At 40.2% G+C, this 26,229-nt stretch overlaps 2 protein-coding genes across 2 annotated transcripts; both read left to right on the plus strand.

The window, feature by feature from the left end:
• The first annotated feature begins 2,876 nt into the window (after window positions 1-2,876).
• sparcl2 (SPARC-like 2) lies at window positions 2,877-9,002 on the plus strand. The gene is made up of 8 exons (XM_063492189.1): window positions 2,877-2,897; window positions 4,117-4,210; window positions 4,559-4,670; window positions 4,867-4,985; window positions 5,073-5,227; window positions 6,861-6,973; window positions 8,024-8,118; window positions 8,858-9,002. Exons 1-8 carry the CDS (start codon window positions 2,877-2,879, stop codon window positions 8,911-8,913), a joined length of 765 nt encoding a protein of 254 aa, XP_063348259.1. The 3' UTR covers window positions 8,914-9,002.
• Window positions 9,003-14,221: 5,219 nt separating this feature from the next.
• ndnfl (neuron-derived neurotrophic factor, like) lies at window positions 14,222-25,182 on the plus strand. Its single transcript, XM_063491452.1, has 4 exons — window positions 14,222-14,727; window positions 17,339-17,572; window positions 19,224-19,348; window positions 23,074-25,182. The coding sequence occupies exons 2-4, from the start codon at window positions 17,403-17,405 to the stop codon at window positions 24,525-24,527; spliced, it is 1,749 nt and encodes a 582-aa protein (XP_063347522.1). The 5' UTR covers window positions 14,222-14,727; window positions 17,339-17,402; the 3' UTR covers window positions 24,528-25,182.
• Window positions 25,183-26,229: the final 1,047 nt, after the last annotated feature.

The following is a 26,229-nucleotide window of genomic DNA, read 5'->3' on the forward strand; positions in this document are numbered from 1 at the left end:
ATAATCACTAATAGTGCACAAAGTCTTTCCAGTAATTCTACTTGGAAAAGTTTAGCTGCTGGCGATCTAAAATTCACAAACTGTGTGAAAAAAAATTAGCATAATAAGCACCAAGATACAGTTTGCATTAATACGTCAAACATCAAAGACAGAAGAATCATACTTGTTATTAATCTCTGGCTATTTTCCACCACATGTCTTTTATTCTGTCTTTCTGTCTCCCTCCCTGAGCCTGGTTCTGCCAGAGGTTTCTTCCTGTTAAGAGGGATTTTTTTCCTTCCCACTGTTGCCAAAGTGCTTGCTCAGAGGAGGTCATATGATTGTTGGGTTTTTCTCTGTATGTATTATGGTAGGGTCTACCTTACAATATAAAGCACCTTGAGGCGACTGATGTTGTGATTTGGCCCTGTATAAATAAAACTGAATTGAATTGAATTGAAGCACCCCCGTTTTACCACAGTTCTGTATTTTTCATGTCACTTATCCTTAAAAACATTCAAAACAAAAAGATTATTATTTTGTTTTATAGTTTTTGCTTTATTCATGTCAGCCATTAAAAATATGTATATGAATAATTCTTAAAGTAATATTCTGTCAAGTGGCAAAAGGATTAAGAAGAATGGCTCTAAAACAGATTAAAGGATACATCAGGTTTACAAATCCAGATGAAGTGAATAGAAACAAAGGAAGGATTTTATGTAACATGAGCATGAAAGTGAATGAAATCCAGCATTAGTAGGCAGCGATAGCTCAGTAGGTGGAGTGGTCGCCCCATGATTGGAAGGTTGGGGGTTTGAATCCACTGACCGGCTACCTTGAGGTACCCCTGCGCAAGGTACAGTCCCTACAGTCCCTGCTCCCCAGGCGGTGGATTGGTGGCTGCCCACTGCTTCACTGAGTGAATGGGTTAAATGCAAAGAGTAATTTCCCCACGAGGATCAATAAAGTATATGTTATTAAATTGCTTGTTTTACATCTTATGAGTTATGCCTCTTTTTCATTCCAACCCCAAAGATAAGGGAAGTTTAAAAAAAATGAGAGTTTAAAGATTTCAAGAATCTGTTCCTTAAATCAGCGGTTGCACAGCAACTAGCAAAGATGGCTTGTAGTTGTTTTATTTGTTTGCTTAAAAAAAAAAAGATGTGTGATTTTTGGAGACGTTTACAAAGATTATTTTAAAAAGTAGAAATACACATCAGTCATCAGATATATGTTTTAAATCTTTAACTTGTACTATCTTTCTGGGGTGCAAGAGTAGAACAGTGTACACCTTTATTAATTATTGGTTCAATTAAAACACAGTCTTACTTATATAAAGAGCCTCATCTGAATAAAAAATGCTGCTGCAAGTTAAAATGGCTCTCTTTGTACCTGTATACTCTCACCATCCACCTTGCTAGTACTGAGTTAAACCCCCTCTTGCCCTCAGAACCTCTTTTAATTCTTTATGGCATGGACTCAACACAGTACTGGAAACATTCCTCAGACATTTTGATCCATATTGACGTGACAGCATCACAAACTTCCTGCAGATTTGTCGGCTGCACATCCATTAACTGAATCTGCTGTTTCACCGCATCTCAAATGTGCTCTTTTGGATTGAGATCGGGAGACTGTGGAGGCCGTTTGAGTGCAGTGAATACATGTTCGTGTTCAAGAAATCAGTTTGAGATGATTTGAGCTTTGTGACATGGCGCAGTAAGCTGCTGGAAGCAGCCATCAAAAGATGAGTGCACTGTGGTCATAACACAGTGCTGTGGTCAGCAACAATACTGAGGTAGTGGTGGTGTTTAAGCGCCTAAAGCGTGCCAAGAAAATATGACGTACATCATTACACCACCAACAGCAGCCTGAACAACATCCTGCTGAAGGCAAATTCTGACACTACTATCAAAATGTTGCAGCAGAAATTGAGACACTTCAGAGTGGCAACTGCAAAACTGCTGCTCACTGGATATTTTCTCTTTTTCAGACCACTCTGTAAACCCCAGCAATGGGAAAACCCGACCAGATCAGCAGTTTCACATTCAAAGTCACTTAAATCAACTTGCTTCGCCATTCTGATGCTCTAAAAACATTAACTTAACTTACATTTTATCGGCTGTGAACAGAGACTTAACTTCAGGCTTGGTAATTGGTGCCAGTTGTCTGCTGGGTGGGTTTAATTCGCTTTCCAGTCTTGGACTATACACATCCCAGACACGCCCATAATGTTTAGCTTTTATATATTCAGTTCTGAGCTTTCTTATCCAAGGTGAAGAAGTGTAGTGGTGAGATTATCTATCATATTGACTTCAAGCTTTTTCTTTACTGGTGTAAACAGACCTGTGTGTCTTCTTTCAGCTTTTCAGTATATTTTGGTAAGGAGTGGCTTTCCAAGAAAGGTGCCTGCAGAAAGGAATAAACCCCTGTGCCCTCGTCAAAATTACCAGACTATGGACATTTGTGTCAAAAATGCTTTTAAATCATCATACATTAGCCCTGTATATTTTTAGTGGCAGTCACATAATGAAATTGTTGTTTTCCTTTCTAACCACTAGAGAGCAGCCTTTGCTATGTTATTGAGTTTGACCGGTCATCTTTTTAAAGGTATTCTTCATCTGCATATACTCTCTCTCTTTTCTCTTTGGGTGTGGGTGAGCGTGTGTGTCTGAAACACAAGGGGGAATTTCAGCTTGAGACAATAGTGTGACCATATGGTCTCTCTGGCTTGTAAATCATCATGTGGTCCAGTGCCAGCTTCCGTGAAAACTACTCCACCTTCCTAAATTCTCTCTCTCTCAGATCTTCTTTACGAAAACATTCAAGTGCACATGGTCTTAAACTAATACTGACTTCAGATACCTGTTCACTTCACTGCAATCAAAAGCGGGCTGATGCGAAAGAGACTCAGAGAGGTAAGGAGAAGGGGAGCAGGGGAGCTGAAAAAGGGGGGAATGCAAAGAAAAGATATTAAATCAAATAAAAGAAAACATAAAGACTGTTAAAGCCGGCTGCAAAAATATTCACCCTCAGCGGAGGAGACAGAACAAGGCAACGAAGGAGAACGCTAACAAGGGAATAACAACAGAAGGAAGGAGTGACAGAGGCCCTGGTAAGATGTTTTTCCTCAAGCAGTCAGGGGATAGAAAATGACTTGTTATTCTGCAATAACTTCCTCAACTGAAAGCTGAATGTTCTCTCAGTGTAATTCAACCCTCTTCTTCCTCTCTGATGGAAAATCATTTTCTTTGGTGCTTAAAACTCAATGAGCTGCATTGTTTCCCGCTACATTATGAGAATGACTGGAAACAGGGTAAAAGTCAGTAAATTACAGCACTGCAGAAAGAACAATTAGATTCAAATGCACTGATTAGCAGCAAGCTCTGGGTGAACTGATCATTTTCTGCAACATTTATCTTTATTCGATTTTAACTCAAAATGAGGAAATGTAAAGGAAGATACTGGAAACATAAAATATGTCGATTCGTCATTTTCCTCTTACAGCCCCACTGGGTGGCTCAACCATGAAGTTGAACATCATTTGTAGCTTGTTTCTGCTCCTGGGTGTTCAAACAGTAAAGGTATGTTTAACTTAATCTGCCTAATTTTGGCTTTCCACAAAAAAAATTGTAAAAAAAACAAAACAAATATGGTCGATGTAAATATTACTAATGAGTGAAAAGTAAAAATATTTGAAATTATGTTCTCCTGACTGTTTTTTCTGTTCCACTCATCAAGTCTTTTTTGTCACAGGTGTTAAAAAGAAAATTTCCAAGTTATGGAATGTGGCTCCAGTATTTTGGTCACCTGTTTCACATTTGATCTGGGAAGAATTTAGGGGCAGATGTGGACCTGGCTGAGACTACAAAGTTTGGAAATATCAGTATGGAATTGAGGTGTACTGTGAGAGCAGATTGATGCAGAACGGATGCCCATTTTTATTTTGGGTTTATGATGTGTGCTCTTTACAGTACAATGATGCCAAGAAGTTGACTTTTTTAATGGTACAGAATATTAGTTTAAAATGAGCCCGGGGGTTTTAATGAAAAGGAAATTTATGCCAGAGTTCGGTGCTGCAACTAATGATTTTGGCCGCAGATAAAACATAAACGCCCGCCTTTTTTTGTCTATTAGAAAACTGTGTGTGTGTTTCAGGGAGGCAGAGCCCAGCGCAAACAGAGACAAGCTGAAGAGAGCCTGAGACCTTACATTGGCAGAGTCAAACCAGGTAAGAGGAATGCCACATGACTGCATGCAAGTCCCATGCACATTCCTCTTTTTCTAAATGTGCAGAACTAGAAAGTGATCAAAATACATTAACATTTTCACATACCTGGTCAGTATTCGAGTCACCATCCAGAACTGGCAGGAACTGTCATGGATGCATGATACACATAAACACGATGAACGCTATTAAGCATATATTAACATAAAGAAACTATAACCAGAAATTCTGAAGACAAAATAGGGTCCTAACCTAGTAATATCAAGTTGAAACTAATAAAATGGCTGGTGAGTGTCGATGTAAAACTAAAAACTAAGCTGACATAAGGTTGTTTTTCTATTTCTGCTTCAGAAAAGCTTTGTGAGCTGCTGAAATGCCGTACTCCAGTGGGGTCTTGGTGCCAGGTAGTTCAAGAAAACGGAATTCTCATCCCCAAGTGTGTTTGTCCTCAGTCCTGTCCTCGGTAAACAACATTTGGTTCTTTAATCATTTTCAGGCTTTAAAATATTTTGTCCTTACAGGAAGTTTATACTTATATGGGATTCACAAATATATGTAACTTTTGGAAAGACATGTTAAGGTAAAGCAGTAATCTGGCACATTGTGTACTACATTCTCACATGTGAATTTTGTCTGTGGGCACTCGCTCATGGAATCAGGCAGAGGGCACCAGTGTGCAGTGTTGTGGGAAAGACCTATGAGAATGAGTGTTGGCTTCATAAAGATGCCTGCAGAAAGAGGCGCCGCACCGGACTTGCTCACACAGGACCCTGTCTGGGTAAACACGCATAGCATTAGACATTACACACTGTTTCCACTGTGTATCACAGTCTTCCAAATTGGCTCTGATGTGCCTTATGATCAGTCCCCAAGGGTAAATGCACCGAGGAGGAGTTAGGCCAGTTTCCATATCGTCTCCTGGACTGGTTTCTGCTCTTGAGTCGTATGGGGGAATCCTACGCACCTGCTGCCCCGCCCCAGAGCTGCCTGAGCCACACCCAGAGGACACAGCTGGCACAAGTAACTCATACTTCGCACTTAAAGTGAGCCTGTTCAGCAGGTTAACAGGGATAAGAAGATAACTGTGAAGTAGTAAACATAATTCATGATCTATGATGACCTCAGCCAGTGATGATGGAAATAAAATCATTTCCATAAAGTGCTAAAGAAACTATAGCCAGAAGGCAAATACTCAAAGGGGTCATTTTCCCTTTCACTGTAACCAAACACTGAACATAAAGCTGTTTTTCATGATAGACACCATCTTTGTGCTAGATACAAACTGCCCTCCATGGGTCTAGTGACTGATCGATGTTAACAACCTACCATAAGTGGTAAGTTCTTATGTTGCTTGTGGTGTGGTTGTCCACAGACTGGGACAGGGGCTCTTAAGACACCGCGTATAAACAGTATTTGGTCAATATTCACTAAATTATTCAATAACATGGTGAATAGGGGGATAACTTAATATCCTCTGTGCATTCTCTTGACCTCCTGGCCTCAAATGAATTAAGTGAAAGCTCACTGCATTATTTCTATGATACAAAAACAGATATAGAGTGTTTTGGGATAGTGTTACATCATAAAATTCCAGCATTATGGATTTTTCAGCAATGCTGATTCTAGCATGAGAGAAATAGAACTGCAGTCTACTGTAATACTGTAATAGCAACAGTGCAAGTGAACAGGTGAAGCATTTACCGTGTTCCCATTCCCTGTTTAGCTTGGTAGCATGCTAACTGTCTGATGGGAGAAAGACAACAGGTCTTTGATATAAACAGAAAAATACCATAAAATAACAGAAATTCACCACCACAATATGTGTATATATATATAAATATATATATATATATATATATAAATTTCTGCAATTACAATTAGAAAAATTTCTGTATTTTTATGAGACTTTAATGAGAATTTCTGTGGTGAAAACTGCAGTAAATCCACAACAAATCTGTTATTTAATAAAGAAATCTATGTAAAATTAAAGAAACTATAGTTCTGTTACTGCCATTTAGTATCACTTCCGTTCTCTCATATTTAGATATATATTACACTATTAAACTAGGATTTAAAAGTTTAATCTATTAAATAAACACTGGATATTTGTGAAATTATTTTAAATTTTGGGCTGTATTTTTGCAGTCTTTTTATGCCCTTACACATTTTTTAAAAATTAAAAAAATAAGAACGACTTTTACACATTTTTCATGTTATTTTTGTTCAGCATGTTAAATCACCTTTCATTTTATTTTATTTTATTTCACTAGAATTTTCATGTCATTTCATGTATTTAAAATAACAGGAAAATTCTGTAAGATGTATAGGAAATATTCTGTTAAATTACAGAGTTTCATGGGTTTATTGATTGATTAATTTGTTTTGTTTGTATTTGAAAAGTAAAAGGCAATGTAAAAGTACCTTCTTTCTAACTTTCGAACTACCTTCACTAACTAGTGTGTGATGTCACAATGACTCTGTCCATCTTTTTATACAGTCCTTGACCAAAACCACCATTGTGGTCGGCTGAATCTCCTAGTTAACATCACCCATGATCGCTGGACACATTTATTGTATTTATGTGATATGACATAAAGAAACAAAAAAACAAGTATTAAGTTGAGTAGTGTGCTTTCTCTCTCTCCCTCTTTAGAAAAGATTTACCCTGTTGGACAGGAATAAAGATGGCAAGTTGAGCCGCAGAGACCTGAAGAAGCTGCATTATAAGAGGATGCCTTTGGAGCACTGTGCTACACCATTTTTTCAGTCAGTCCTGCTTTCACCGGCCTTGCTGCATCACATAATGATTAACTTTCTTGTCTGATATTTCAATAAATTAAATATTGGGCAGTTTATTGGGGGGGGGGGGGGGTAACATCCCACTATAGCAATCTCACAAGTTGTGTGTTACATGCATGTACTAGAAGCCAGCAGATGATAGTGAAACATCTGGCCAATTTGATAAGTATCACAATTTTAAATATGGCCATTTTAATGAGTTGATGAAATCTTACTCAAGACCATTGCTATTTCCTATGTCCATATTTCATCACCTCATGTGGCACAAGAGGTTTGTTGGCCTAATTGAAATCTTCTGTCTTTTGCAATATGCTATTGTTTGGCTAATTACAGAAATACAGAGGGTTAAAAATGTGACACCGAGATGCAATTCGCCCCCGCTCTGACCAAGCTGCACCTCCCACCATGCTGTTCTCTCTGCATGCCATCTATCCATTCATTTCCATGCCAATCCTGTATCCTCCTCCCTTTCGATCTCATGACCACACCATCTCTCCATTATCATACTCCTCCTCCATGCCGAAGCATTTCCTCTTCTTATCTGTGCTTCCTGTTTTTCTCTCATCTCTGATACAAATGCATTTATCCTCAGCCTCCCTTTCTGTCAGCCAGTTATTCATTTTCACTGTTCCCTCATTCTTACTTCCTTCCATTTCCTTTTTCTTCTCCCATCCGTACTCCCACCCAACCCCCCTTTTCTCTGCCAGTCTGCAATGACAAGTTTTGTGGGAGCAGGGCTGGCTGTGTCAATGTCAAGCCATTCCCAGCAATGATAATGTTTATTACCAACTGTGCCTGCCGCTGCCCATGGATTAACACAAATTGAAGGAGTACCCTTCAGAGATAATGCTGCACTGTGAACTGAAAGACAATGGCTGCTGAAGAGCCCCAGTGCAGTTCCTTTGTACACCTATAGATATTTAAACTATAAAATACAATTCTGGATCCTTGTGGATGTGACTGAATATAGGATGTGTTTCTGTAAATCATCTGTTTTCTTCTGCGCTATGTTTGCAGGTCATGTGATCGTAACAGGAACAGGAAGGTGACCCTCAATGAGTGGACAGCATGTTTGGTGGATCGTTCTGAGGCCTGGTTCTATCAATTAATGTGTCAGTAACAAGATCTTACCTACATTCTGCTGTAATTCTTCATAGTCACACACAGCAGTTTAATTAGACTACAGATTAAATTTCTTTATCTGTAATCAAAAGTCCAAGTTAAAATCTGCAAACTCTGTTTTATGCTGTTGATGAAGAGCAAAGATGCTCCATAATTATTCTAGACAGCCTGCTTCCAGTTTTTATCTAAAATTACATCTAAATTATGACTATTGTGCTTTTCATGAAGCCTTTCCATAAAGCTGGTGGACTGCCTGAAACATGGTCAAAATACATGCACAGGAGAGAAAATATCACTCCCACCACAGCTGGAGGAGGGACATGAGTAGTAATAAGACAGATTAAACGATTAAGGTTTAATTGTGCATTCTTTGTATCTGAAATGTTAAGATAAGACTTTTTTTTCTTGAATTTAAATGTCTGAATTTGAAGAATTTTAATTAGGAAAAATATTATACAGTGTGCAGATTTTTTTTAGAAGATTCAGATTCACAATAAATCTGTGGATATAGTTTAAAGCATTTAAATGCTAGCATGACGGTTTTAGATTCATTCTTTACCAGCTGCAGTTCTCACATTTTCTATCAACCACAGATTATTTCAGAGCTATTTTCTTTTAAATATTTTATCCTTTTTTCCTGTCAAAACAGCCAGTTGTCTGCAGGGGGTTTATTTGTCTGCATCACTGCTATTTCAAAACCTAAATTCTTAATTTTTGTTTTACCCACAGCAATGAGAATGGGTTCTCTGAAGTTGTGTCCTACAATCAAAAGGAACTACCTCTGATACGTCTACTTCTTTTGTGCTGTTAGGAACTTGCAGGCCATATCATGACAGTTACTTGATTTTAAAGCTGATATTAAATGATGACATCGCTACACACACTGACTTAGTCATTGATTTTACCTCTTCTGACATGTGATTTATGATGTCGTGAAATCTGATGGTCTGCTGGGTGCCCGTGGGTTTTTATGTGTGCTCAAAGGGGACAATTAAAGGTCTAGACGGGCTGAATGCTAATCATATTGTGGTTAATTACATTTGCTGACATCTGTAAAACTGTTAAAAAAAACACAAATACATATCGGTGACAAATTACACGGGATGCTTTGGATAACCAATTAAAAGGAGGATGGCACAGACAGACAGTGTGATATGCAGAGAATGTCAAAGTAGATGGGGAAAAAACATGGGGAGAAGAAACACTTAGTGGGGGAAGACGTGACCAGAAAAGAGACAAAGAGTTAATAAAAGAGTGAAAGGTAGAAGTAGCGAAAAGTGTCATAATGCAATGGAGGAGAGCGAAGGCAAAGTGACTGAAGAAAGGAGAGAGCAGCGCAAAGTGTGTTTGCGAAAGACGGGAGGAGGTAATGCACTGTAAATGGGAGTTGAGAGTAATGGAGTAATGCATAAAAAATGGATCAGAAATGAGGGAAAGACTGAGAACGGGGAGTGAGGGGGGGGGGGGGGGGGGGGATGGCTGAGAAGGCAGGAGGAACTGAGGAGACGGGGAAATGCAAAACATTTTCTTTGGAGCCAGCCCTGTAAATAGCATCTTGGAGCATGATGCGGAATGTTTGAAATACTTGACCTCTGCTAAGGTCAAAAAAACTTGCATAATGCAAGCTTGCTGACTTTTTGTGCCTGTGTACCATTTATAATACATGCTGCTTCTAAAACTCTTGTTGCATCTTGTTTGTTTGTCACTATTTTATGTGCAAATCTGTGAGAAGTTGCACATGTATGTGTTGGTGCTTCTAGATCAATAGGAGGGCGTGTGTGCGTGCGTGTGTGTGTATGTGTGGCCTAGGGTGGGCTCTTTGACATGACTGGATTCTCTAGACTAATTAGCCTTTAAATTTACCATGCCTGAAGGATGAAGAGGAGAAAGACAGGCACTGAAAAGAAGATGAAGAAAGGCGGAGAGATTTCGCTACCCAATATGAGATGCAGATTCAGTGCAGACATGGGGCAAACGAGGACTAAAGACTGCTTGCAGTAGATGTTTTCCAAAAAGTAAAAGAGCATCATCATAAATATCAAAACAAGATGTTTTCATTCCATCTGATTTTTCACTCAAAACTTTTGATTAAATGAAGTGGACCACTGGAGGGATGCAGTTTTCCTTGCCATATAGACGGAAAAACAAGTCTGTACTGGGAGGAGAAAAAGCATGAAGAAAGAACAAAAGCAAAGAGATTAACTGCACTGAATAGAAGAGAAACTATCTGCTAATTGTGAGTGACCTGCGGAACGGTGAGTTGTTGGTCCAGGCTGTTCACTTTGTGGAAACAAAAAAAATGAGTATAGTTCCCAGCTTCCACCAGTAAACATCTCTTCATTCTCTCCCTTCTTCCCCAGGGACGAGTCTCTTTATCCAAACGAAACACATAATATGAGCTGCTGGGGCCACCCCTGAAGGTCCAGCATAGCCTGCACACCTCCTCCACCTCCTCGCCAATGTTCTTTCTTTGTCTTCATACCCCCTCCTCTGCTAATAGATTCCCTCTCATTACCTCTGGACCACCATCTCCACCTCCATCCCCCATCCAAACACAGAAAGGGCAGTTGCAGATTGACCCACATAATCCTACTTTACCTTCTTCTCACACCATCCACCTCCACTCCTACTGTCCTTGCCCCTCCTGTCTCACTTCATTTGGATATTAGAGATATCCGTGAGCCACCCACCTCTCTAACCATGTCCTCTCACCCTCATCCTTCTCCTCCTCCTCCTCCTCTGGATGCTGATCAGTGATTTGATCTGTGATGGCTTGCTTGCATCTCTTTCGCTTTTTGTCTCTCGCACACACATTTACACACACTCCCATGGGACTCTGACAGCATAGGAGCAGATGGGCGGCTGGTGATGACATGTTGTTAAAAATAAAGATTCCTGTTAACCCGTTGTCGGCTTGCACACCCTCTGTCCCTCCCTCATGTCCCCCCATTTCATCTCATCTCTCCTGTCAATCTCTCTCTATCGCTTTTCACACTCTGAATCCCTAATTCTTCCTTTTAGTTTAGCTTGTAACAAACAGGATGGGATTCAAATGCTACAAAACCAACTAACTTTGGCACTGAAAGCATGCAGCTCAAGACCCCCAGACCCCCAGAACATGATATTTAATACAAGGCTGCCATAAAGACGTCCCCCCTGCATTATGCATGACTTGTAAGCACACATCAATAATAGATGAAAAGGCCAGTTTTGCAGTTTCTTTTCATGCAATTATGCCAAATGAAATTTTTATTCTCACTTTCTGTTGCTTTTTCTGCGAGTGGAGTTTGTCCTGTGACGATTTCGTGATAAATTATTAAAAGGCAACACAAGGGGGTGGGAGGGATCAAAAGAAAAATTCAGGCCGGTCATGATGGCAGTGAAACAGAGAGAGGATGTGTGTGTGTGTGTGTGTGTGTGTGTGTGTGTGTGTGTGTGTGTGTGTGTGTGTGGGAGAGCTTGTGTCACCCAAGCCTGTTCATCCATTCCAGGTCTGACAGATGTCCTACAGATGTCCATAGTCTGAGGAAAACAGACTACAGCATGATTCTCAAATCAAATTCTTCACCAAAACAACATAAAAGTTGTTAGAACACAGCTCATACACATTGTTGGAGGGTATGCATTCATTAATCTCTCTAAGGTTAATCACCATCCAACCTTCAAAAGAAGCCGCCATATCGTGCTCTGCCAGATTGCCGACTTTCAAAACTGCAAAGTGGGCCAGCTTATGGAGAATGATACAGAGAGAAAGACTGGTGCCTTTGAAAGAGAGTCCAGTCACTCAAAGGGTCCTTACTTTAAAAAAAAAAAAAAAGGAAAAAAGACCAGTTGTGGCCACTGAAGTGATACATTTATTAATAGCGTTCATGTGCCACATTTTTTATTCCACTTTGAAGTGATGTTGGAGGCAAAAAGAGGCAGAAGGAGACAGAGAGGAAGGGAGAGAGCGGGTCTCTCGGATTCTAGCCTGCGGTCACACAATATTCCCTCTGGGTGGAGTGGGTCCCATTCAGAGCGACCTCAATAGCCCTACACTGAAGTACCTATAGTGAGTGAGTGAGAAAAGGCCCCATCAGAAAATGGAAAAAGGGGAGTTAACACACAGCTCTCTCTATTTTCTGATGATATTGATTAAAGAGCTCAGAGAGACCAGGGTGCCATTGTGTGGAGATAAGAAATCTGGGTGGGGTTTGAGAGCCACTGAGTCTACTGAGACCTGCACTTGACCTGTGGGTGGAGGACAAGAAGCCTCCAATATGGTTGTCCCGTGTAGCCTACAGAATAAATATGTCTCTGTCTGGGCTTTGAGTTTACTGCATGTACCCACTGCAAAGTGATGAACCTGTTAAACCAACTCTGAAACTAACAAACTAAGAAAGTGCTGAGACCAACAGTCAAAATACAAGTACAAATAGATGACTGATGTCAGCTATTTAAAGCTGGGAACTGATGGGAACTTTTTTTTTTACAGATTAATGTTTCAGTTGGTATCAATCCACCTCTTCTTTCTGGGAACATATGATTCAAGTAGCTAAGCAGGAAGAGTACCAAATGGGGCAAAAGGATGGACAAGTTACTGCCTATAAAATATTTCTTCATTAGTAATGCATCAATTTGCAGTATATTTGTTCATTTGTGTGCCGGTGAGCAATTTTTCAAGAAAAATCAGGCCAACAGTTTGCCTGCTTCCCATTTTTGTGTTCAAGCAGACATGCAATAGCCTCTCATGTGAATCTATTTAAGGAGGATGAAGTTAACTCCGTGGGTAAGCATGAATTACACTAAGAAATATGTAGTCTAGTGTGCAATGTGCAACCATATGTGGATGGAAGGGTGCAGAACTAAATATTCAGGTAAATCTAACAAGTCGGCATGCGTGACACAGACCTATAAGAATAATGCACTTGACTTTTACTCACTAAATCTGAAGCGCAGACTTGGTCAGCACAACTATACCCACAGAAAGCCATATTTTCTGTCAGATAATTAGATTAATAGTTTTGCAAGGCACTAACAACACAAGCTTGATTTAGACGTCCATTTAAGTTACCAGCAGACAGAAACTGGCTGCAGCTACCTGTCATTTAAACTAGCCACAAGAATAATAGTAACAATCTTAAGTTCCATAAAGTTTAAATCAGCCAGGTTAAAAACAAATCCCTGACAGTGTAGTTGCTTGTTAGGGAAAAAATAGCTACAGAGAGAAATATCGATAAAATTGACCATTTTAACATGAAATTTCACTGCGATTTGCTAACTGCTGGAGCCAGCCTCACCTTCATTTTTCAAACTTGGAGGTTGAATCATTTCAGATAGGTATATAATAACAATTAGCAACAAAATTAGGCATTTTTGGTATATATTCTGTGGTTTGATGTGTCCTTTAATCTGATCATTTCCTTTAATTATAAGAAAATGTCACATTAAAATCAGTTTTTGGAATCTGAAGCCTATTAGCATTCTAAAATTTAATGAAACTTCACAAAAAAAATATGAAAATAAAGTTTAAAACCTTATCTCTGAGTAGTACAGCATAACAAAGGATATCGTAAAGTAATTAACCAATGACCCAAGAGCTACTGCAGCTCTTTAAATAATGAAAATACGGCAGAAAGTGCTGAAATGATTTTATTTGCTATCCAAAGTCCCTTTTCACTTTTTTATTTAACATTTAATATAAACACGCACACTAAATATTTACATAAATCTATTAAGGGACTGAGTAGCTGCTCTACTGTTTAAATATGTTCATTTAGAGGCAGACTAACCACCTGACTGAACAAGCGATAAGACCACAAAGACAGTGTAACCTCTAACATGCTGTCTGAAATCATCTCCTAATGCAGATGTTATCAGACCAGCCAGAGACTGGCGTGTATTGTGAATGCACTTAACTTTTACATCACCTCCCTATTCCCTAACGCTGCTCTTGACAACACATTCTCTCTCTCTCTCTCTCTCTCTCTTCTCATCACCACCCCCATTCAGCGACCTCACCGTCATCCCCCTCACACTCACCCACTCGCTCCCTCACTCTCAGATTGCACATACAGATATACAAACACACTCAGTCACACATGAGCCTATTTGAATTGCAAGTGAGCTCTGTTCACTACCAGGAGCAGGTAAACAGAAGGAAGAAGTGAAAAGAACGGGAGGAAGGGGGGGAAAAAGAGTGACAGTGGGTAAACGAGAAGCGAAGAAAGCATACAGGCTTCACTGACCAGATGACATTCACAGAGTATTTAGCAGGACAAGCCTCCACGTGTGAAGGTCTCAGAGAGACGGAGGAAAAGAGTGTGGAGAGTGCCTTGGGAGCCTTGCACCACACCAAGGCACACAGGAGGTGGGACAGCCCTGAAGGAACACCTGAGCTCTGAAGAGACATCTCTTGAAGTAAGGGGTGAGCAGCACCTCATGGGAGACGGAATCAGTGGAACACCCGACAACAACCTGCTGTCGCTCCTCCTCTCCTCGCAACCGACTCTCACCCCCCTTCCTCCTCCTCCTCCTCCTCCTCCATCCTCTCTCCCTCTCTCATTTGATCCCATCCCTCACTCCCTGCACCAGAGAGGGAGAGCGTGCACAGAGAGAAGGTAAGGGGATGCATGCATGCATGTTGTCCTTGCAGAGCATGTGTGTGTGTGTGTGAGTGTGTGTGAGTGCGTCAGCGTTTCAGATTTCAACTGGTTGTGTAAGTCAGCAACTTGCTTCTTTGAATCAGTTGTTTGTGTGTGTGTGTGTGTGTGTGTGTGTGTGTGTGTGTGTGTGTGTGTGTGTGTGTGTGTGTGTGTGTGTGGTCTCTGGAGGGTTGTTAATAAAGCTAAGACAGATGTAAAGCACTTTTAGTACGTCTTATGATTGTTTTTGCATGTTTAAAGGTTGGGGTCATCTCTCTTTTCTCTTCGACAACTAGTAGTTTTTTAAATTATTTACAAATAGACAAGTGTGACTATGAAGTGGGGCAGTGAACACAGCGAATGAAGAGCCATAAACTAAAGAAAGAGTGTGATACTATATAAAAGTGTGTGAACGACAAGCAGCGTGAGAGGTGCAGGCGCAAAAGGAGAGTGAAAGTGAGGAAAACAAGGGAAGGTTTATATATTCAAAGGTACGTGCATCGAGTTAGAAAATGAACCGTAAAATCCTATCAAGTTGCATGGTAATTGCATGTTACCCTTCCATCATTTCGTCAACCCCCACCATGAATCACAGGCCAGTTCTTTGCTCGTAGTAGTTTGGGGGGGACAACGGATCCTGCAGGGACCACCCCATGCCATTTAATCTGTCCCTGCCCACAGATAACAGAAGGCAGATGGTCCTGCCAGAGCTCAGGGAGACAGAAGATAGCTAATACAATGTGCAGACAGATAGCACACAGAACTCAACCTGTCCCCCTGAAACTGAGCCTGCATCAACTTCTAAATAAGGGGAACAAATGAAGTGAAAAACAGACAGAAAAAGAAAAGCATAGAGAGGAAGAAAAAGATAAACAGAGCCGAGCTCAAGTATCTTTAATTAAAACTCAAGCAGTATCCACAATAAATGCAGTCAGTTGACGGTCTGGGATAAACATAATGGAAAGAGGAAACTCATATAAACAAAAACAACCAAAAAAAAAAAAGAGCAGAGAGTGAGCAGGACCATCAAAGTCATGAGCCCCTGTGTATTTATTTATTGAGGGTGGTAGTTAAGTTCACTAAGCTCCCTCTCGCTCTAAGACCCAGCCTTTTCGCCTTATGAAAATTCAATTGTCCATAATTTGCTGAGGAGCCATATGCATATTTTATCAGCGGGTGCGTTTTGAAGAAACAAGCCCGCCAAGCTTTTTTGTGTCTTCATCTTTATCAAGATTGAATGAGGGGAAGTGTGAGAGGGGCTGTGAGGTTGTGCAGCCATCTGCTAATATGTGCCACACTGGGCATTTGACATGGGAGCTAAAGTAAACACCAATCAGCTTCATATGTCTGGCTGAAGCACAGAGAGAAATCCATTGCGACCTTGTTGCCTGACTAGAATGTTTTTCTCTTTTGATTCTAACCATCTCTTTTCTAGTTTCACTTTCTCCTCTTCTCCTCTCTCCATCTTCTTCCCTCTAATTACTCTAGGATCCAACATCCTCCTCTTCTCGCTCTCCATTTCCACAGCCCTCCCTTCCTCTCTCCCCTCTCATTTCAATCAGTTTTTCTCCCTCTGCATGTCTCTCAGTTAAAGCTTTATGGGTCGTTCACTCCCCTCTTTCTTTGCAAGGATAATGAGCAGGCGCCTCTGTGTGACTTTGTAGCTGCGCGACGATCTGTGAGTTTGAATCTCGAAGCGTCCCGGGGCCCAAAAGACTCAGATGTACCTTCTGTAGCTGCCTCCGTGGTTCCACTGCTGCTGTCATCTGATCTATGGGGCACAGCACTGACATAATACACCTTGTTAGGGGAAGGCGGGGAGTGTGTTGGCGAAGGCTGTGTGACTTTGAACAAATGTGTTTTCTCAGGAGAGAAAGAAAACAGTGAGACCTGTAATCATCTACTATCACTAAATCACAACCGCACGCACACAGGAGTACACCCACATATAAATGTACAGATAAAAGGACTGTGAAACACTAACAGAGTGCGAGAGAAATTAAAAAAAAAAAACGGGGGAAAAAGACAGAAAGAAAGCCTGAAAAATCTGATACCAGTTCTTCTGGTTTAGGCATTGCATTAATCTATGCTGAATGGATTTGACTGCATCAGAGCACCTCCAGGTGTTGTTTGCACACTCCTCTCTGCATCAGCACGGCATCGCTTTCTCAAGATAAGTCCCCTAATAATCATAATCAAAGATATTTCGAGAACAGACCCATTTGAACCCTCAAACTAAAAATAGAAATGTAGATATAAAGGCAGCGACTTCAGAGTGATATTAGCAACCCACTTCACACTTTGAAAAGTGGTGTGATGGGTGATTTTTTACAGTGAGTGTCAAGCTGTGCTACACACACATCCCAGAGTAATATAGCATGGCAATTTCTTTTCCCTGGTATGAATAATTCTGTCTGAATAGGATAGGATGTTTCTTCATATCAATGAATCATCAGCCGCTACAGCTCTTTAGCGTCTGCCTGAATGGTACAGTAGAAATTTAACTAAGTCTGCGTGTGTGTGTTTGTGTGTGCGTTGCCTATGGGCTCTGATTGATGGTCTTGACCTTTCCACTGTGCATTTTCAGAGCCTGGGAGCCATCCAGGACGTAGGGACGAAGACTAAAAGGCACGAGAGAGTGTGAATCCACTATGGCACTGTCTTGGTGTCTTGGTGCAGCTTTGGCACTGGTATGTGGATCTTTGTGGCCCCAGGTGCACTCAGGTGTGGCACCTGAGAATGAGGTGCCACTTCGCCCAACTACGTGGTTACCAGAAGGAAAGATCACCTCTGTAACCCTACCTAAAGGACGAACTCGCAGGTAACAGATGGAAAGCATCCATGTGGCTGATAGCTTGTTTCCACTGAGAGCATAGCAAGATTGTTTTCATTATATTTAATGATGTGGTGTCATAAGAGGTGAAAAAGGTGCTCCTATCTTTTAAAAAATATCCATTTTTCAGCATACTTCATGCTGAATTATCAGTACATTAATATGTGTACCAATTAAACTGTGCCTAATGAATGAAGTGGATTGAAAGCAGTTTCGAACTAAGCAGAGCAGACTACGTAATTGCTAAGAAGTGACAGGTAAGTGAATCACCAAACAAAAAAAAAGGCACCAATCATGATTAAGATAAATTGAGATTAGGATTAAAATTAAAATCTATTCAAAAGATTAAAAATATATTCACCCCATGATGACATGAAGCTGAAATAAATCAGCAAGCACCACATAATGAATTCCTTGTCAAACTATATCATTTCCTTAATGCATACACTTAATATTTTTGTCTAACGATTAGACTTGAAATGAACTTAAAATACCAGTTTAAACAGTCAGGTAATTCATGTGTTTCTAATCCAAACAAGTCCATGATAATCTCAGCACTTGTGTAACAGCTGAATTCACGTGAAACTAGATGCTGTCCCTGCTTGACGTTTTTCCTCATTTGCATTTCATTTAAGACCCACGATTAAAAACTGAGGTCTGCTCAGTGAGGTCGGTAACAGTAACATATCACCACCTATTCCCTATCCACCTTTCGTGGAGACAGAGGCTGATTCCAGCAGCGCTGTAGAGAGAGCAAGAGGAAGTGGAGCCCATTTGGCTTGAACCCTGCACAACAGTGCCAGTTGCTTTCTGAAAGCGGGAGCTGAAAATTGCGACATGCATCTCCCCGTGAGCTGCAGTCTGTCCACCAGTGCAGTCAAGCAGGACCACACGGCAAATAATGGAGAGAAAACACTGATTCAGAAATTAATCACTCTATTAAATAATCCACAAAGTGCCCTTGAGAAAGAGTGCTGCACATCTGTTTAGAAACAATCACCATCTGTGCAGAATAATGAATAAATGTGTTTGTGTAGTAGGAAATAATTATGCTGTTAATACATTTTCACGTAGCACGACTAAATGTAAAGAAATGTTAAAGACTTCTTCTATTCAGTCGTCTTTGCTAGGCAATAAAGAGTTGAATTGAATTTTAATAGGCCACCACAGCATAAGCGTTAAAATGCCCTTCAACAGCAATTCAACTGCCATATAATATGCAAATCTAACATCCAACATGCAACAGCACAACCATGTCCTTATAGTTTCTATGCTAAGCACGAGCTGAGATGGTTACATCAAGCAGACAGATATCCATCTGAAGCCGTCAGTGCGGCCTTATCATCTGATTCTGAGGTCACCTCTCCTGATCTGCTATCAAATGACTGATCAGCGTGTAGGCAAATGGAAACACAGCAACCGGCAAATGTCTGAAATGGCTGTAACTCGTCAAACTTTAGTAAATGAAATTATAACCGCCCCACCTTATCTAAAAATCATCCAACAAAATGAAAGAATGGGCACCGAACAATATCTTGTCTTCTCGTCCATCACCTTACAGCTGAACAGAAGCAGGATGCTATCTTTCTGTCATCCCCGGTGAAAAAGCAAGCTGGTTCTCTTTGGTGTTTCTCCACAGGTTATACTTCACGCTGAAGAAGAAAGCTCCGGGGATGTCGGTGACAGTCAGCCCTTGTGACCTTCCCATTGAATGGACCTTGGCTGCTCGCACCCTGAAGGACAAACCCCTCAAAAACCTGCAATGTGAGTGGACAGTAAGACCACAAGCTGCACCTTTTGATACCCACTTAACCTGAAGACCTCACTACATCTGGCTTAGCCAAGGACATTGATTAGAGATTATCATTGCCATATAATATGTAGGGATTTAGTGAAGGGCAAACAGTCTAATCTTACTTAAGCTTCAATGTGTAGATGAGACTTTTAAACCAGATATGTGACCAGAATTGGTAGCATAAGGTAAAAAGGTACATTCTTGCTTTGTGTTTTCATTATTTGTAGCTTGAAGGTCATGCTTTTACTGCAACTGTTACACAAATTGATAGGCCAACAAACTGATTTCTGTCAAACAATAGTTTCACTGTTGAAGCCTGAGTGTGTTTCCATATTATGAAAAGTCCACAAATTTAACAGTCCTACATCTTATCAGCACATTGTACCCATTTTTTGAAGTTCAAAGCACTGTAAAACGCATATATTTTTTTCTAAATGCCACCCAATGTCTTTGACAAGGACAGAGACAGCGAGTGTGATCATATCTGTGTGTCACCTGGTGATAAATTTTATCTGAGGTTTTTCATTTCGTAAAACACACACACCAAAAAGCTCTGCCAACTCCCTGTTCAAATATTGAATAAAACAACAAACTAAAACTGCACTCTGTAACAATCTGTTTCTTGCAAACCAAAGCAATTAAATAAACTCAAAGGATTAAATATATTCTGGCACAAAGGCTTAGAATTAAAGTCAGGCAATCAGTGCTCAGAGGAAACAGAAGTAATCGCATTTCAGTCCTAAAAAGGCAGAGATTTCTGGGAAAGGAAACAGGCCTCAGTATTTTCCAAGAGTATTTTTCCAGGTTACTTAAACAAGCTTCTCCACACGCTAAAATAACATTATGTTATAAAATGACACATGAATCATTCAGACCCTGAGCTCATGGGTCCCCATTGCCAGCCTGAATAATTCACTTTGATTCGGTAACATTTGGTCTCATTTTTCATCTCTAGGAGACATGAACAGTGAAAACAATTGGTGAATTTTTTTTTCTTTTCTTTTTTGTCTGTGTTTATCTGGCAGTAGCGTCATTCAAGTGAAGAGTCTGTACTTCAGAATGAAAACACTTTAGGTGTTGAATGAAAATACTGCCAACCATTTTTGAAGTGGCAATTGACATTTTAGATATATATTTGTTTGTTCATTTACAAGGTGCTTAGGATTTTCTCTGTCAGCGAGGTTCAGTGTGATCAATTGTTATAATGTACAAACATAACGCTTTTGGTTTAATAACATGTACTATATTTTTTTAAAACAGCGACACCTAAACAGTATAAAAATTGTGTCCACCGCTTACACTTTGGTGAAACATAACATGATTTATTAACCAGTAAATTAAATTTCTAATTTAGCATTAGCATACTTCTCAGTAAATCGCTATAGCTAATTTCTTAAATTTCAACTCTTGTGGCATTGCTAAAAACATATTACATTACTACTTTATGGGAAAGCAACTCAAAAACACCAAATAGAGAATTTAATTTAGGTAAACATACTTATTTACGTACTGCCAGCAGTAAAAGAGGAAGATAATATGAAACCAGTGGTGATTAGCTTAGCATAGGAGCTAGCCAGGGGGATCTGCTACAAATTGAAATTAACGGGTTTCTACAGTCATTGGGTTAGCAAGCTATGTTGAGCTAAAAGTCAAAGCTTTCTGTGTCACTATGGTAACTTACCAAATCACCATGGTAACTTACGCTGAATACCTCTGGTTGGGAGCAGGTTATCTTCAGATTTTCTGTTTGAAGTCAGCTGGAAGAGCCATGTTTTCATTGATTCTTTTATTCAAAGCATATTTTTAAGTGCAATATAGATTATCTGCTGCAGGAATACATTTTATGTATGCATTTTGTTAAGCTATACCTTACTAAAAACCAAAGCCAAGTCATTAGGTTGTGATACAGAATGTTGTTGTTGTTTTTTTATTGCCAACTTTGTCTTAATATGCTACTATTTCTGTTTTACACTGCTGGAATTGCAATTACTACAAGACAGATTAGAAAATTAATTAATGTGTGTATTATCCAGAATACCCACACAATTAATAAAACGGATTTAATTTTGATTTGGCAACAGATTAAAGCGATATCCATGCCTCATTTTTTCAGTTACGGGACAATAACCTCTAATGTATCACATTTAAAGTTTCAGATGTCTAATGTGCAGTTGTGACGTTGTAAACAGCAATATTAAAATAATTAAATTGACTTAAAATGTTTATTTTTAAAGCTCTGTGCATTAAATCTAAGAGTAATTAATTTTCTGCAGTATTAATCTCTTGTCTTATTTGCAAGAAGAAAGCTGAAAAGCGCTGTTGTTGTGTTATGTTTTATTAAGTTGGCTAACACAAAGAAAGCCTGCATGTGTTTCATTCATTTGTAGTAAGAGTCTACCCTTATGGCCATGTGGTAAATGGACTTATATAGTTATTTTCTACTCTAACTGAGCACTCAAAGGGCTTTTTAGTCCAGTCCTCATTTATCCATTTACATAGACATTAATCTATACCTAAGCAACATGTCTCACACTCTAATGAATGCACTGGGATCATTAGGGTGCCTTTATTAAGGCCCAAAGACAGGCACGCAGACTGGTGGAGCCGGAAACAAACCACTGACCGTCCAGTTGGTAGACAGCCCGTTCTATGTCCTGAGCCACAGCTGCCCCCCATATTATATGCTGTTTATCTAATCTGTACAAAAACAGACTTCTAATAACGTGGTGTTTTTGTGTAATTAATTATGTAATTTTCTGTAATTATTTATTGGATGAGTGCACTGACTTCAAGGAGGCTACATTAAGCAAACTCCATACAGAGTGTGGCATGCATCTCATCCAATTCAGAGCATGAAAGTAATAAGCATTTCTTACGCAATGACAGCTTTATTTCTTTAACACTGTAAAGAACCTAATATGAGATAATCCAAACTTTATAAGGTCTCCTTCAGGCATGTTTTGATATATAACCTAAGTTATTGCACTTGTATTTATTGTTGGTCACATTTAATTTGTGCAGATTCTAACATTGATTTATATTGCATATTAAGTTGTGCAATATTATTTTATGACTTTGCAGAATAAAGTTTATTATAACATTAATTGCTTCATTTAGAGCACTTTATAATTTTATGTGTAACATTTAAGTTATTTATTATCACCCCTTGAAAAAACGTTAGCTCCTATCTGCTGGTGTGTTTGTCAGGATATAAAGTTCACACTGTCCATCTGCACTGGTGTTTATTATGGAGAATACTTTTAAGAAAACCTATAACCCACCATTCATCTATAGCTCAGGGAAACTGGAGAACACTACTGAAACAAGACACCAGGGTTACACATATAAGAATTATGCTACTTTAGATAATAATGTTTGTCTGAAAATCATGTCTAATTATTCTTCCTGATTTAAAAATCCCAAATCTGAGAATGTACAAATACTACCAGATGTGCAAAAACTACCAGATGCAATTCAAGTCCTGCTTCACTCTGACTAACTCCAACTGTGTGCAGCAAAACATTTATCCTTCACTGAATGAATGTGAAAACAATCTTCTAGTATCAAACTTTGTCATTCTCCAAAGTGATGGTCAAATGCACAAGTGAAGTAAGAATAAGCAAAACATATTCAAGTGTGTCATTATGATCTATTGTGGTTATAACTAGCTTTCTTTTTTCTTCTTTGCTCACAGGGAGTACTAAAAAAAGCATGCCTGAGGTGTGGTGGCGAGGTCCTGGGACGGAGGAGAAAATACACAGCAATACTGGCAATACAGTGGAAAGCTACAGTGGTCCAACCTATCCAAGCGTTTCCATCTACATCCTAAGGCTACGCTCCAAACAGCAGAACACCAGAGCTACAGTGTATCTTCATGAAGGCCTGGGGCCTTCAGGCATCTTCCCTCTGCTCCCAGCTGACCCGCAAGTTCACACATTAGGTGTAGGCATGACCAGCGTCACCCTCAGCTGGGCACCCAGTGCCTCCATAACGAGCCTCCCACATACACAGACCAGTTATGAATACTGTGTTCTTGTCAACTCACAGGAAAACTACCCCAGCCTTTGTGCTGCACAGAAGAGTATGAGGAAAGAGAAAGACCAAAAACAAGAAAAGAAGGACAGACGGAGCAGGGTGACGGTCTGGCCCATTTTGAAAGAGTGGTGGTGGCAGCAGTGGGACACTTATCCTGAAAGTCCTCAGACTCCACCAGCTTCCCTCACTGATGAGTATGAAGACCTCCAATGTGTGTGTCAGGGGACAGAAAGTGTTTGCACTGTCTCAGAGCTCCTGCCTGAGACCCAGTATTACTTTGATGTCTTTGTGGTCGACAGGCTGAATGGGACCAGCATGGCATACAAGGGGACACTTGCTCGGACACATGAGGAGGCTCGACCTGCGATTACCGCCCTTAGAGAAGGAGAGCTGAGGTGGGTGACTTTCCAAGACAGAGGCTTCAGCTCGGAGCAGTTCTTCAGTTTCCGTCCTCGGGGTTGGCAACAGAGTGGCCTCCTCACCTTGCAGAGCTGTGGGGAAGGTGAAAAGGTCAAGGTGACTGTATCTAGTAAAGGTCAGGTCTTGACCTCTCAGGCTGCTGGGCGAGAATTAGTGCACATATGGCTCCAGGGAAGTACTTCCTATCTCATCCACCTGGAGAGAGAAGGAACCGCCATGGACCACACCTCTGCTGTTACAGACCCATCGCTACCAGAAGGTCTGACAGCTTCAGTCAAAATGCAGACCTCATCAGCTTACCACCGCAGAGGAGTCCCATCTCTGCCCTCCACCTTACAGATAAAATCCTTCAACCGATTGCGTGGTTGCAATAGTGTCACCCTAGCATGGATGGGAACAGAAGAAAGAAGCCTTTACTGTGTGTACCGCAGAAAGCTTGGAAGCCATGAAGGAGAAGCTGGCGGAGCATCAGCTCTAACTGCACCCTGTCTGGGGCCAGAGTCCCGCTCTGACACCGAGAGAGTTCTCTGCAAGTATTTCCAAGAGCTGAATCCTCGGCGGGCCGTCACTACAGCTGTGATTGGGGGCCTGGAGCCAGGAATGGCCTATGTGTTTGATGTCTATCTAATGAGACGCTGGGGGATCCCTATCAAGTACACCAGCAAGATGGTGAAGACTAGAAAGGAATGCTGAGCTGCTGCCCCCTACAGGAGGTTTTCAAACTGTCCCAGTTAAGGGACAAATGCATCAGCCACGGGCATGCTATAAAGACTGTCCAAGAGAACGAAGCCATTTGACTGTTGTAGAGAGACTGTTACCATAACAAGGAAATATTCCCTCTGGAGGAGCAATGGTTACATTCAAGATCTCCACTTACAAGATCTGTGCAAGTGGATAGAAAGCATATGAGAAGGATCTGCACACCAGCAAAAGTTCATAACATTTACAATACAGTTCCTGTGCTTTTGTCATTTTTTCCATTGTTGATCATAATAATAATGTGCCAGTTGTCCAAGTGCTTATTTTGTGTCAGAATCCAAAGAACGGATGAGGTTTGTGATGACAAAAGTCAAGACAAAAACAACAACAGAGACTGTGCCAAATATGCAACAGAAGCAGATGGGGCAATAATTAGATCACATCTGAGACGCGGGGGTTGTAGTATATATCTCCAGTGCTGCATATTGTACAGGCTTATAAACACAGATGGGTGCAATCTACAGATGCTAAGTTCAAAGTCAGTGTGTATCTTTGTGTTCTGCTTTCGCATGAAGCAGTGAAAATACTTAGTGACTTGCCTCATTGTCTTTGATGTATTCTTGTGCTGCTTCAAACTCATTAATAAATACTTGGGTATCCGTATGGTTCTGCCTGACTGATGCATGTATTTGCACTAGTTTGTGAAATTCTAAATTTAACGCTTCAGCTTTTATCATGAGAAATTAAGTCTGTTGGGTTGCTCAAGGCCACACTAATCTGTGGCATTTAATTAAGGGGAGATTTATGATTTATTTTGGTTAATAGATTCAAACTAAGGTTGAAATATAAAAAATGTATTTTACGTAGACTTTAATCTGCTGATAGATTTTTTTCAGGAGAAAATAATATAGAAAAAACAATGTTAAAAGGGGTCATTTATATATGGCATTATCACTTCAAACACAGCAGCTTTAACATCATTACACAATAATTTGTCTGCAGCATCACCCGTTAGCCTCAATCTTAGCATTTGATCATGCTGTGACCATATTTGGATGAGAGGATGGATTTAAATTATTAGCTAGCAATAAGGCTAGCAAGCTTGGTAATCAAGCTCCACCCATAAGCTGTACAGGTTCAACACCTGCTAAATAAAGCACTAGAATACACTTACTAAAACTGAAAGACAAACTTCTTGGACCATTTGTATTTCACACTAATCTAATGTTTTTGATTAGTGGAGTTGAAGCCTGCCAAAGGTTAACTGGCTACAGTTGCCTGGGTCTGGACATCTGTCAGTCAAATGGCAGATGCATTTCACCCTCCATGGAGTTTATATAAAGGGGTATAAATGCCAAAACCATTTCTGTAAAAGGTTGTTAACATGCTATTTAATGGTGTAAACTTGAGCATTTCAGCATTGGAGTCTATGAGTATTGGAAATCTTTTACACAGCCTCAAATGTCGGTTTTAGTGAAAAGTGGTGCGCCACAGGAATCGAAACAGTCTTGTGTTGTATACTTGATTTACAAAGTGTGTGTGTGTGTGGGGGGGGGGGGGGGGGGGGTATTTAGACTTTTTACTACAGTAGGAGTTATAATCCTGCTTAAGTATTGCAAAACTTAAATATTTTTAAAGGTACACTGTGTAAAATCTCACAAATAGATATTAGTAGATTGCAGATTACAGCCAAGGA

The sequence above is a fragment of the Pelmatolapia mariae genome, linkage group LG13, assembly GCF_036321145.2.
Source record: "Pelmatolapia mariae isolate MD_Pm_ZW linkage group LG13, Pm_UMD_F_2, whole genome shotgun sequence".
Classification (NCBI taxonomy): domain Eukaryota; kingdom Metazoa; phylum Chordata; class Actinopteri; order Cichliformes; family Cichlidae; genus Pelmatolapia; species Pelmatolapia mariae.

What these genes read in the sequence shown, in the direction of transcription:
- sparcl2 (XM_063492189.1), top strand. Translation starts at nt 2,877, where the DNA reads ATGCGAAAGAGACTCAGAGAG. An exon ending in CATTGGCAGAGTCAAACCAG is followed by an intron (nt 4,211 to 4,558) that starts GTAAGAGGAATG and finishes TTTCTGCTTCAG; the next exon opens with AAAAGCTTTGTGAGCTGCTG. An exon ending in TGTCCTCAGTCCTGTCCTCG is followed by an intron (nt 4,671 to 4,866) that starts GTAAACAACATT and finishes TCATGGAATCAG; the next exon opens with GCAGAGGGCACCAGTGTGCA.
- ndnfl (XM_063491452.1), top strand. Translation starts at nt 17,403, where the DNA reads ATGGCACTGTCTTGGTGTCTTGGTGCAGCTTTGGCACTGGTATGTGGA. An exon ending in CCTAAAGGACGAACTCGCAG is followed by an intron (nt 17,573 to 19,223) that starts GTAACAGATGGA and finishes GTTTCTCCACAG; the next exon opens with GTTATACTTCACGCTGAAGA. An exon ending in ACCCCTCAAAAACCTGCAAT is followed by an intron (nt 19,349 to 23,073) that starts GTGAGTGGACAG and finishes CTTTGCTCACAG; the next exon opens with GGAGTACTAAAAAAAGCATG.